Source organism: Dasypus novemcinctus, chromosome 16, assembly GCF_030445035.2.
Source record: "Dasypus novemcinctus isolate mDasNov1 chromosome 16, mDasNov1.1.hap2, whole genome shotgun sequence".
Lineage (NCBI taxonomy): Eukaryota > Metazoa > Chordata > Mammalia > Cingulata > Dasypodidae > Dasypus > Dasypus novemcinctus.
In genome coordinates this window covers 29040545-29054146 of record NC_080688.1, presented here as the reverse complement: position 1 = coordinate 29054146, position 13602 = coordinate 29040545, and the positions used below count along the sequence as shown (strand labels likewise).

The 13602-nt window shown below is 38.9% G+C and overlaps 1 protein-coding gene across 2 annotated transcripts in view; it reads right to left on the bottom strand.

Moving 5' to 3' along the window:
- The window catches only part of L3MBTL4 (L3MBTL histone methyl-lysine binding protein 4), a 492971-nt gene that overhangs the window by 164033 nt on the left and 315336 nt on the right, over positions 1-13602 (bottom strand). For both annotated transcript variants that reach the window (XM_004466967.3, XM_004466965.3), the window contains one exon: positions 9963-10065. In XM_004466967.3, the coding sequence (XP_004467024.1) occupies positions 9963-10065 (103 nt within the window). The remainder of the gene's footprint in view (positions 1-9962; positions 10066-13602) is intronic.

Below are 13602 nucleotides of genomic sequence, written 5' to 3'. Positions count from 1 at the left end.
AAACAGAATTTCCAAAAATATAGCTGGAACAGAAACAAAACTTTTTTAAAATGGAAGAGCAAATTATCTGATATAAAGGAGGACTTTGGCCTAAAAGTCATTAAAATGCTTATTATTTCAGGCAAACTTAATGAAGAGCAAACTATATTGAGACATAAACAGAGGGAATTTAAACCTCTACTATATATGCATATATGTTAAAAAGGTATTCTATAGGAAACCTTAATAAAAGGGCAGGGTACTTTCGAAGTATAGTATTAGAATTTGCCATCATCCTAATACGATCAAGGAGATTATATGAAGTAACACCCACAGAACTCTGAAATTAAAGGGTCTGCGCTCAAAACATCTCTCTCTTTCATCATATTACTTTCATGAATGTGATGCTTTCTCTGAGATGCAAAGATTTTAAATATGAAAACAAATTAAGACAAACTTTGGAAACAACTATGCCAGAACAATAAATTTTAAAAATGTTAAATCCAGAAATAAAGAGGAAATGGTAGCTGGAAAGGACTGGGGACTACCACTGAGAGCAGTAAAATATATAGAAATAAATATACATGATGCTTTTAAACATGGTTGCAAAATTGTCTGCCCATGTTTTATCTTTCCAAGAGTTTATCAAATTGCTTAAAAAACAGAAAGAAAGGAAAGAGTAATGTACATAAACTCAGATCCAATTAACCCAACTGTTAAGGAACAAAAAGAAAAAAAGCATTTAGCATTACATCTTTCTCAAGACAAAAGCCAAAGATTAATATTCTTCTAATGACTTTGATAGTTGGGTAAATGTAGGTTTAGGAATGTATCTGTGTTCCTTCTAAGCCAGAAGCTATCAGCAAATAAAACGTTCTCAGAAAATAAAGAGAGAGACATTCTCTTCTCTCCACCAAAAAGAGAAACAAATTATTAAAGGCATAAAACAAGTTAGCATATGTACAATTTATGTGATAATTATTACAGTGCAAATATAATTTTGGTTTAGTATAATACTATTAATATGAGACATGGCAGAGCCCAAGGGAAAGTAAAGGTCAAAGAGTCTTTCTAACTATTGGAGAATCTATAACACAAAGGCATTATGGTCAAAAAACTTACACACCAAATAATTTAATATTGGATTAATGTTTTTGAAGAGTTTTAACAACATGAGAAACTGCTCATGATATTTTGGTAAAAAACAAATCAGACACAATATTGTCTGATTCTACTCATGGAAAAATATGTATGTATATATACGTGGAACAAAAGCCTGGAAAAAATGAGCCAGATTTAATGTATACCACTTTCGATGGGATTATGAGCATTTTAAATTTATTTTTAGTGTTTCTTTATATTTTCCAAATTTTAATATGGAGTATGGACTACTTCTATAATGAAATGGTATCAATTTACAATATAGATGATAATATTTCTTTTTCTTAAAGAATATATTTTATTTTATTTTCCTGTCTGGTGCGTCATTGTCTTTTTGGTGTGTTGCTTTGCCATGCAGGTGCCTGCACCTCCCAGAGCATGTATGGGACTTCTTTTTTCTTTTTTTACCAGGAGGTCCTGGGAATCAAACCCAGGTCCTCCGTGTGGTAAATGGGAGCATAGTTGCTTGAGCCACAGCTGCTTTCCAAGGATATATTTTCTTGGTCTATATTTTACTTTGATTTTGGTTTTCAGGGTGACATAAAAATGACCAGATATCATTTTGTTTTCTTCTTAATCCATATAATATTATTCTAATGCAGAAATAAAACAAAGCCATGACAGCTTTTATCATAATAAGTACCCTTCCCACGAACTTGGAAATTTATGTAATTTGGTATATTGTACTTAATAAAATCCTCAGACTGTGTCAAAGTATCTTTTGCTATCAGTGCCACAGTCTGTACAAAACTAGGCATACCAGATGCAGTTTACTTCCTTAAATAAGAATTTAGAAGAAAACCTGAATTTTCACATAATTATTTCCCAGTTCAATAAAATCAGACCTATGCATTAAGCTTCAGGAATTTTATAGGAATGGATTAGAAGTGGCTTAAAGACCTGTGACTGATCGATGTTTTTACTAAATTGTGTAATTAATTATGTCATTTTGAGAATTAAAAGTGCTCTTTAAAGTCAGGTGCTCTATTGTTTTCCTTTTACTTATTAAAGTAAAAATACATATGCGAGTTTATTTTTAAATTTGCACCCAGTTCAATTTCACTATGTGGCAACATTATGTCAAGGAGAATGACAGACAAATGACAAAGGAATCAGATAAAGTGAACACCTGTCATCGAGGTACTATCCTGGAACAATAAAAGTTTTAATCACAGGTGACAATAAATTAAGAAATACTGCACCAATAAAATTAAATCCATGTCTTTGAGAATTCTTTTGAACATAGTATTACAGTCAACTATTATAAATTAATAAAATTTATAGAGCCAAAGTAAACAAAATGTCATATTAAAATATTAAAAATATTAATTTTATTTATTTTCTACCTAAATCAAATAAATCATATCCTATTAACTGAATTATTCTTTGGGGGATAAACAAAGCTTTAAAAATAAGGGTAAGTGGATGTGGCTCAAGCAGTTTAGCGCCCATCTCCTACATGGAAGGTCCTGGGTTCAGTACCTGGTGCCTCCTAAAGAAAAAAACAAACAGACAAGAAGAAGACAATGAGCAAAAACACCAGCAAAAACAAGCAAACATACAGGGAGCCATCTTGGGGTAGGCGAGTATTAAAAAATGTAAGTTAGAAAAGCATGGTAGATTGGAAAGCTGAACAAGGAGCTGAACCCCTTGCTAATAAATCTTTTCTCTCTCTATTAAAGTAAAAATTAATAGATAAAAGGTATAAGTTTATAAAGGCAAAGCACAAAAGGAGATAATAACAAATGAGAGAAGTCAACAAATTTTGAAGGAAAATGGATAAGCTGAAAGCAATGAGTCTGCAGAGAAGGGTACTCAACAAAAAGCACCAGGAAAAGTTTGGAAGAGTCGTCCCTGCTGGCAGTGACCAGCTCAGCAGAAAATACCCCCTGATGATGACAGACAGGTGCAGTCCTCAGCGGTCCCTGGGTCCCTGCTTGATCACCCTTTCCAGGGGCTCAGGAGTCCACGAAGCTTCAAGCACGCTCACAAAGTTCTACCAGCTTTTTGGTTCTTCACTTTCAAAAATGAAGAGGGAAAGACTTCTAGGATTTGAGAAATTCCTTTAATATGATGGAAAGAAACCAACCAATCAAACCAAAAACCACACACCAAGCCAAACCCAAAGTACTTGCATAATGCCTATGTTTGGAAGTTTTCCTTTTCCTTAACAATGGCTCAATTGCATCACAACTACTTTTGTCTTAGATGTTGCTTTAAAATATTTACCTATAAAACCATTTGCAATTATAACTTATAGATGGTGGTAGTTGAAGGGACAGAAACATTGGTGAGAGAAGGCATAACTTTCTTTCATGACTGTTTGGTTTTATACTGTCTTTAATGATGACAATTTGAGGAACATATAGTACATTTTAAAAATAATTTCAAGTTAATTCTGTTTCTCAAATTGCCTATTTATCACTCTTTGGATTTTTTCAGATTATCAGTAACTTTTATTTTTACATTTATTTGTTTATTTTTATCATGAGTTTTAAGTATTTGTACTTTCTGCTGTTTTTCTCACATGATCAGCCTAGCCCATGGTATATAAACAGTATTACTATTTTATTTTCAAAAAGCCAATTCTCTGATAATCTTAACAGTTTACTGTTTTTCTGTGTTTGAACTCATTCAGATTTTACTTTGATATATTTTTCTTTTTCCTATTAACCTATTTTTATCTTTTTAATGTTTAATTAGTTTTTCATTCTTATTGCATAGTGTGTAAGTTTACCTCTGACCATATATACAGTAGTATCCCATTAGCTTATACCTAAAATAATATTTCATTTACATAAGTCTAGATATTGTGAGGTTTAGGTTTGAGTTCTCCACTTATGGCACGTGTTCTAGGTCAACCACTTCACCTCCAGCAGCCTCTTCCCCAGTCTGTCCTGGCCACACGTCCAAAGCAATGTGTGGATTTTGTCAATCCCCAAAAGGTTACTGTTTCAAAATTGACTTAACAAACATCCCCCCTGACCACAAATTCCTATCTTTCCAGATTGTTCACTCAGGTACCCCAAGTGCAGTGGTTTCCCACATCAATGAGACTTCTGGGACACTAATTTCTAGGTGATTTTTTTTCTCAACAATTTCTTGTTTTGTTGCATTTTGACGAAAGAATGAGTCTAAACTGTTTCGGATTTGAAATTTTATTGAGCTGTTTATGACCTAAGAATCAAGTTTTGAAGGGGGCTTTCAGATGGCGTTATTCAGTTTTCAGTTTGTTATATATATTTCAGTCACTTCAGATTCTCTACAACCTTACTTCTGTTATTTCTATCATGTCTGGCATGGATGAGTTAAAGTCTCCTAATATTTCTTCTTTTTATATTTTCTACAGTTGTGCTTTCAGTAGTGAATAAAGGCTTGTGCCTGCTTTAATCTCATTGGGGAATGGAAATTTACTCTTTTCTACCTCAAAACGCTCCCGTTTATAGATGAGGACACTAAGGCTAAGCATAGAGGGTAACTGCACCCAAATTACATAGTAAGTGGCAGATCTGGAAGTCCAACCTGGGACAGACTGAAGCCTTGAAAATAGACAGCTAGAAAACACATGTAAGTAGGGAAGAGGTGTGAAAAGAAAACATTTGAAATAATTTCCATCATTATTCTCGAGCTGACAAAATGATTTCAGGTAAGTCATGAATAGAGACTGAGGATAATGCTGTGGGTGTCCATGAAGGGCACCCCAAGATGTCTCAGATTCACCTGCCACCCACTTCTGAGCAGCGGTTCCCTTTTTAAATGTGTTCTATTCGAGTGACACATTAGTCATGTGGCTTCTGTAACCCACACATGCGTATCAGGGCCATAAATCCTGTGATGGTAACAGTATCTGGCTTTCTAAGTAAATAATAGTAATGATTCGTTCCTAAATAAATGACCTCTGTATGCATTTTGACATAGACGTAGACTGAAACTTCTGGAGGCTACGTTCCATTCACTGGGAAAAAGTAACTTCACGACTGAGCCTGAAATCTGGCTCAAAAATAAGTTTTTATCTTGTAGTACCAATATTGTCATATTTAAATATTTCCGTGTTAACAAATACACCTACTTAATTTTAATAACTGTAAATCCATTCAAACAAAATGTAAATTGTGATAATTGTGTGCCAAAAGTCCTATTTGCATACAAATAAGAGCTGATGCAATTCCCTTTTAAATAATGGTGGTTTATGCAGATTCTTCAAGAACTCCAAACAGCTTTGAATATTATTGTTAGCCCTTTGACAATTTTAATGAAAACCAAAATAAATCTGTTTGAAATCCATCCAAAAAGGACACCAAGAAATATTTAAAGATGACAGTATCAGGTTGATCTACTAAAGTAATATATAATTTTCAAATGTCTCTAGCCTTATCCTGATGTCGTAATTCTCCTTGTCAACTGTACAAAATAGGGAACTGATTACTTATTTTAAGAAGACTATTTCTTCCTTTCAAAACACCAAACCTTCAATATCAGAAATCAAAAATTCTGACATTAAATGGTAAAAACAGCATTCACTACCTTAAAAACTTCACTGTATGGGAGTATTATATAGAAAATAAGCTGAAACAACTACCTTCCTTACAGCAGAGAGCTACATGTTCAAGCTTTCCCATAGGCTTTTTTTTTTTTTTACAGATTTATGTATTTATTTATTTCTCTCCCCTTCCCCCCCACCCCGGTTGTCTGTTCTCTGTGTCTATTTGCTGCATCTTCTTTGTCTGCTTCTGTTGTTGTCAGTGGCATGGGAATCTTTTAGTTGCGTCATCTTGTTGTGTCAGCTCTCCGTGTGTGCGGCGCCATTCCTGGGCAGGCTGCACTTTCTTTCATGCTGGGCGGCTCTCCTTATAGGGCGCACTCCTTGCACACCCCTGCGTGGCAGGGCACTCCTTGCATGCATCAGCACTGCGCATGGGCCAGCTCCACATGGGTCAAGGAGGCCCGGGGCTTGAACCGCGGACCTCCCATGTGGTAGATGGATGCCCTAACCACTGGGCCAAGTCCGCCACCCTCCCATAGGCTTTTGAAAACAAAAGTTGGTTACATTGTTTTATATAGGCCTTAGTGAAATGGTAGATGTTTTTTTTTTCGCTTTTGTTTTGTTCCTAATGTAAGAATATTTGCCTAAGAATCTGCTGGACTAGAGACTCCAAAAATCATCTGGAGAATGATACCTCTTTGGGAAAGGAGCATATGAATGACAGGAGAAAACAAAAACTTTTCTTATAGGATATGCGATTTTTACAAATTCAAGTGACTCAGGAAACTCAGGCTAGAGATGATTACAAAGTACATCTGTGGTTCTGGAAAAATGCAGAGACATTTAAAAATCCTCATTTCATGCTTACCTTCTCCTTAATACATAAGAAGCACAGGTATAAAGACAACCTGCGGTGTATTATGATAAATTTCCACCAGGCATGTGTGTTTGCCTGTGTGTGCCTGTCTGTACATGCATGTGTCTGTGCATGTGGGTGCATGCTTGTGCATGTGTGTTGTAGTCTCAATAGATACTATCAAAGAAAAGTGCTAAGGAACAATATTTTAGAGCTGTAAATTTTAGACTACAATAAAAGAAAGATGAAAACAAATCTCAGGGATTATGGATGATATGAAAACAATTTTTGCCCAGTTATTTATAAGAGAATGTAAACAGGTTCTTAAGTTATACACGCAGTCATATCAGTAAGCTGACTTGGTAAATGATATTCAGAATGCCATGACTTAGAGTGATCTAAATACTGGTTTTAAAAAGAAATCAAGGGGGAAGTGGATGTGGCTCAAGCAATCAGGCTCCTGCCTACCATATGGGAGGTCCAGGGTTCGATTCCTGGGGCCTCCTGGTGAAGGCAAGTTGGCCTGAGCAGAGAGCTGGCTCACGCAGAGAACTGGCCCATGTGGAGAGCTGGCCCGCATGGCAAGCTGACCTGAGCAGAAAAGTGGTGCAGCAAGATGACACAACAAAAAGAGACAAAGAAGAAGGACAATAAGAGACACAGCAGACCAGGGTGCTAAAGTGGTGCAAGAGATTGAGCCTCTCTTCCACTCTGGAAGATCCCAGAATCAGTTTGCAGTGCTGCCTAAGGAGAAGACAAGCAGACACAGAAGAACACATGGCAAATGGAAAGAGAGAGCAGACAGTGAGGGGGAGGGAGGGAAATAAATAAATATTTTTTTAAAAAAAGAAAGAAATCAATGATTTCAATGTGAATGGATACAGCTGTTAAATGAGCAATTCTAGCATCTTAATGCCTAGTTTCATACACACAGACCTATCACTGAAAATGACTAAATGAGAAAAGCAAGTGGGAGGTGTGTCCAGTGCCTGTAAGGGCTAAACTCACCCTCCAACAGCTGCCTGCAATCAGCACTAAGCTCTCAGAAATACATCCTCAGCCTCTGCATTTCCCTTCATAGATAAGTTAGAATTTCTTTACCTGAAGGTTTAAATGCTTAATAAATCCTATATAAAAATCAAGCTCCAAAACATTCTGTTCTCTGATTTTTGTCCTTTAAATTCTAGAAAGATGCTAACTACAGATACTCAGGACATTTTTGGTTATGAGCCATGGGAATCCTTTCCTTACTCGTAGGAGTCTTGCTCTCCATAACATGGTTCAGAAATTGCCCACAGCCAGGGCCCAACTACAGCGGTGATGCCCCCATGCACTGAGCATCTGTAAGGCCTGGAGAGATGGACATATCTCATGCCTTCTAGCTCCCTAAAAAGGGCCCATTGTGTTTTGCACTAAGTACTTTTTTCTAACCTCATAGCATGCCTTTCGTTATTTAAACTCTACTTTCTTATTACATATTTCTAGTTCCTTCCAAAGTTCTGAGGCTAACATTTAAAAGTCACTTGGAAAAAAAGCATGTCAAATATTTCCTCTATTATTAATAATTAGATAATATAAATTAAAACAACAACTAGATACCATTTATATCATATGGATGAACTAAGGTCAAGGAAGTTGCAGGAATAACATGGGACACTGCTGTCGTGACTTAGTTCACAACCTTCTCAGAACCCCAGCATGGAAAGATATTTTGGTACATATTTTACTAAGTACGCTGTTACTTCATTTTCCTTTTATTTCTGACAATATTGCCACTTGCCTCCCCTCCCTCCATTATAGCAAAACTTTTAAAAAGTGGGGGAAGCCAGTCTGCTTTGATGAAGTAGAAGAAGAGGCCCTAGGGGAGCTGCTTAGAAACTTTCCGGTGTGGTCCAGGGATGGCACCTGCTACTTTAGCAGCAGTGTACAGGTGGGTGAACTCCAAAGAGCTCTGGGAAGAGGTGAATCCAAATGCCAGGGCTGCAAGAAGCTGGTCTGGCTAATTACAATGACAATGATCCAAGTTTGGAAGGTGGCCCTACAATGACCAGTTATTTCATCCCAAAATAGCTGCCATTTAAAAACTGACAGTGAGAAGGCAGAATCTGCTGAATTCTCTGAACACTGTCCAGCAGAACTTTCTGCAACAGTGGGGATGGTCTATACCTGCGCTGTCCAATATGGCGGCCACCAGCTACGGGTGGCCACGGAGCACATGCAATGCGGCTAGCGGGACAGAAGAACTGGAGTTTTAATTTTGTTTAATTTTAATTAATTTAAATTTAAACAGATGTACGTGATGAGTGGCTCCATTCCAGACTGAAGCTCTGGGTTTAAAAAAAAAAAACAAAACAAAATAAAAACCACAGGAAACACCCAACGGATCGTCTCCATCGTCCTTGTCCTTAGTTGACACCTGGCAGTGAATCCAGCAACTCCAGCAGAGTCCTCGCCTAACAAAAACACCCTCGGAGTCCGATTCTCTCCCCTCTCTCCTTTCCTTGGATAACACAAGGGCATCTCCACTGGGTCCAACCCCACCCACATCATCCACAAGTCCTGCAGATTTGCACAAAGAACTTGAGTGTCTGCATTTCTTTATTCCTTTTTTTACGGATACTGTATGATGTTATTTTCTTTTAAATGTTACTATTATATTTAGACATAAAACACTATATACTCATATACTATCTGGGAGTGTTCACCATTATTCCTATAGCAATATCCGCTTTGATTCATTCAGAGCTGTTTTATCCACTGGTTTCCAGGACTGCTACCAACGAGCAAGCGAGGACTTCCTGTATTGCCTTGGATCTATTTTAGTCAAATGTTTATTTCCTTGCTTATGCTTTTTCTTTATACTTACCTATACATAGATAAGATGCATTTATATTTATGTGTTTTGGCCAACTCAATATCAATTCCATTCAATTTTAATTTATATATTCTGTTACTCAATCGCAAGTATGAATAATTCATCTCTACATTATTTTACAAATTGACGAGGATAAAAAAAGCAGTATTCTGCAACGCAACTTCACACTTTTTCTTTTCTATCCTTTCACCAAATTACCTTACCTCAAAATAAATAAGAAAGGGAAAAAGAAAAATAAGGGCAAGGGAGAAACAACAGAGGCCAAATCAAGGGACTGGAATTTCTTTATAAGAAAGCAAAACTTGGCAGCTCTGTGGAGATAATTTGGGATTGGGGCAGGACGTGGAGTGGCTAGAATATCTGAGGGAGTACAGAGACAGGAGGGAACAACGCAGGCCTGGAGACGCTTCAGGAGCCTGGAAGGCCCTCAGAAGGACAGAGGTGGGCGGACAGACTGCTGGGAGTGTCAAGGAAGGGCCACGGGGACAGAGGCGGGAGAGGAAGAGGACGCATCTAGCTCAAGGGGTTCACTTGCGATGCGATGTGCAACTGCCAATCTTCACACTTCTGTAATTCATCTCTGAAAATTTAAATAAGAAAAAATTTACCTGTGGTGTCCTGAATAACGCGGACCACGGATATGGCCTATTCCTCGGCACCCTGGGGTAGGACAAACGGCTTGACCTGGAAGGATTTTCTCATCATTTGCTCCTTCAGGAAGTAAAAGAACAGACCTTGAAAACACCTTCAGTAAAGGAGAACTGGAGAGACTAAAACATGTAAATGATCTTGAGGCTTTACGAATTAATAATAAACCATCACCGAGAGCCACTTAATGCGTACTTGTGATGTTATATAAAATGACTGGGACAGAAAATGTCAGTGCTCTAGGAGATAACACTAACAGCAACTAATATCAGAGGCAGAGGGGAATGGATAGACACTGAAGACATTAAAAACTGTGAAGCGCTTATGAGAACATTCACTGATTTCTCTACGACTAGTCATGGCAAAGGCAATACAGCCAGGCCCTGAGTCCATAAGTCCCTGAGGTCTGGGTGGTGGCTCCCAGCGAAGCCCCCACCCATCCACAGAAAGGACCCCCTGAAACTAAGGCAGCAAATGGGGCGTGCTGAGGACAGTAGACTCGGTCTTCCCCAGGCTCACTCAAGCAGCAGAAAAAACTGCTATGCTATGCGGTGTTAGGCTGTGCTGTGCTGTGCTGTGCTGTGCTCTACTATCATGCTACCCAATACTATAGCACACGCCACCGCGCTATACTACATTATACTAGGTGCTCTACTATATTATATTATGCTAAACTACACTACACAAACTATATGATAGGATACCATCTCATACTCTATATACTATATTATATGATACTATGCTGTATTATACCACACCATCCATACTACATTACACTAAATACTTTACGCTATACTTCACTACATTATCTCTGCTCTACTCTAACCACTCCCGGCCAGAGATGAATTCCGTCAGGCGCTAGAGGCAATCTCCCTCTATAGATGATCTAGATGAAAACTCCAGGCCCTGCTCTTGGATTTCCTTGGGCTTCCCCCACCCTCACCACCCAATCTTGCAGAGCAAAGCTCCCAGAGTGGCCCACTCCACACTGTCGTGCTGCTGTGGATCTTATTTCCTGGGCAAGCCTGCAACGTCCTTCTCTCTCCTCAACCCTCAGACCTCTGTCCTCCTAGGGTCAGTATTTTCTGCACCTCCTGGCTCTAACTTAGATCTGGCTGTTAGCTCATACTGCTTCCTGCAGCCCTGTGAAAGAGAAACTGCTTGTTTCTCACACTCCATGTGAGTGCCCTTGTTTTTCCCCAGCCATGTCTTCTAGACCAGACTTCTTGAACACTCTTCTACAACCCCTGCTCTTCTCAGGCGCCCAGTACTAGACTTCAGTCAGTCCACGTGTTGCCACCATGTCACCATGTTATCCGTGACTCAGGCCCCAGCCCACTGCGCTGCACTCTGCTGGACCCACAACCACCTCTAGCAGCATCAGCGTGGTGGGCCCACCCAGTGTGCTGCCCCCAGACCATCAACCACCTCGCCTCTGGCAGCCTCTTTCCCCAGTCCATACATCCAAAGGAAACCCTCTGGATTTTGTCATTACTCAAAATGGTACTACTTCAAAAACTACTCATCAAGCATCCCATCTGACCACAAATTCATATTTTTCCAGATTGCTCACTTGGGTACCCCAAGTGCAATGGTTTCCTACATCAGTGGGACTTGTGGGACACATTTTCCTTCTGTTCCCACCATCAGCCCCTTCTCATCGTGATTCCCTTCCTTCAGCTAACTTAGAGCCTTTAACTCTCTACTGCAAATTACCTAAACTACCTTACCTCTGACTTTTTAACTCACACCCGCTTTTCCCTGTTTTGCATAACCAAGTACTACTGGGGGGAAAATTGCACAACAGTGCATACTGCTTATTACCAAAACTACCATCTTCAAAATCACTTGAGCGCTTATACACTCCAAAACTTTCCATTGCCCTCCGTCCTTGGACTTTTAGCAGCTAACTATGCCTCTTCACTGGAAAACAAGAGCCTGCTTCATACCTACTCTGCTGCCCTGCTGTGTGTCTTTGTTCCGCTCCTTCCTTGACATGACAACAGTGGGCGCATTCTCCCCTCTCCAAAGTAAGCCTCCTACCCCCACACAGAGCTGTACCTCATCTACCTCCCATTCTCTAGAATCTTTACGCTATCATATTTTCCAATCACTCTCTAACTATTGAATCCATTCTAACAACATTTAAACATACTCCAGTTTTCCTCATTCTAAAACAAACAAAAAAACCAAACATGAAAACCCAAAACTCTCCTTGGAATCCTTATTACCCTTTAGCTGCTGTTCAGTATTCTCCTCTTCACTGTCAAACTTTTCAAAGTAGGTGTCAGTATTTCCCCACTTCAGTCTATCTTCTAAAGTCACTAGAGACCTCTACGCCTTAAGTCCCACAGGCATCACACCCAATATCTTAGTAATATTATTCACAGTTGGCTATTTTCTTCTGGAATTGTGCTTGTCCACTGGACTTGGTGACACCAAGTTTGTATAGTTTCCCTTCTGCATACTGTCACTCTTTTGTAATCTCCCTTACCAGCTTCTTCTCCTCTAGTCAACCTTAAAATATCAGAAAACCTCAAGATTTGTTCCTAGACCATTTATATCTAGAGCTTCATTTGTCATATATATGTGCTACAGATGCTCACAGACTTCAGCCCAGACATGCTGTAAGTTCTAAACCAGAACATCCAACTTTAACTCAATTACATTAGGATGTCTTAAAGATATTTCAAACCTAATATGCTCAAAATTAAACTCATCTTGTCACCCTAACCTTTTCTTCCTCCAGAATGCCTCATCTCAATAAACTGCATTACTATCCATGCCAGATACTTTGATGCCATCCTTGACATGCCCTTTCTCTCATTTCACTCCATCCCATTTCCAATCAATTCTCATTTGAATATTTCTTTAACCTGCCAACTTCTCTTCATTACTACTCTGACCAGCCTAATCCCAGTCATTACCAACATTTGCTTGGTGAATTACAACTGTCCTTCTTTATTCATGCCAACCTATTCTCCATCTTGCCACCAGAGTGATATTTTCAAAACATAAATCTAATGATATCACTCCTATATAAACACCTTTCAAAGGCTTCTCATTGCTTTTATTTTTTTTTTTTATTTTTTATTTTTTTTAATTTTTTAATTTTTTATTGACTTTGTAATAATATTACATTAAAAATATATATGTGAGGTCCCATTCAACTCCACCCCCCCACCCCCCCCTCTCCCCCCCCCCCAACAACACTCGTTCCCATCATCATGACACATCCATTGGATTTGGTAAGTACATCTTTGGGCACCTCTGCACCTCATATACATTGGTTCACATCATGGCCCATACTCTCCTCTATTCCATCATGTAGGCCCTGTGAGGATTTACAATGTCCGGTGATTACCTCTGAAGCACCATCCAGGGCAGCTCCATGTCCCGAAGACGCCTCCACCTCTCATCTCTTCCTGCCTTTCCCCATACCCTTTGTCCATTATGTCCACTTTTCCCAATCCAATGCCACCTCTTCTATGTGGACACTGGATTGGTTGTGTCCATTGCACCTTTATGTCAAGAGGAGGCTCAGATTCCACCTGGATGCTGGAGGCTTCTCATTGCTTTTAGGACTAAGTCCAACATCTT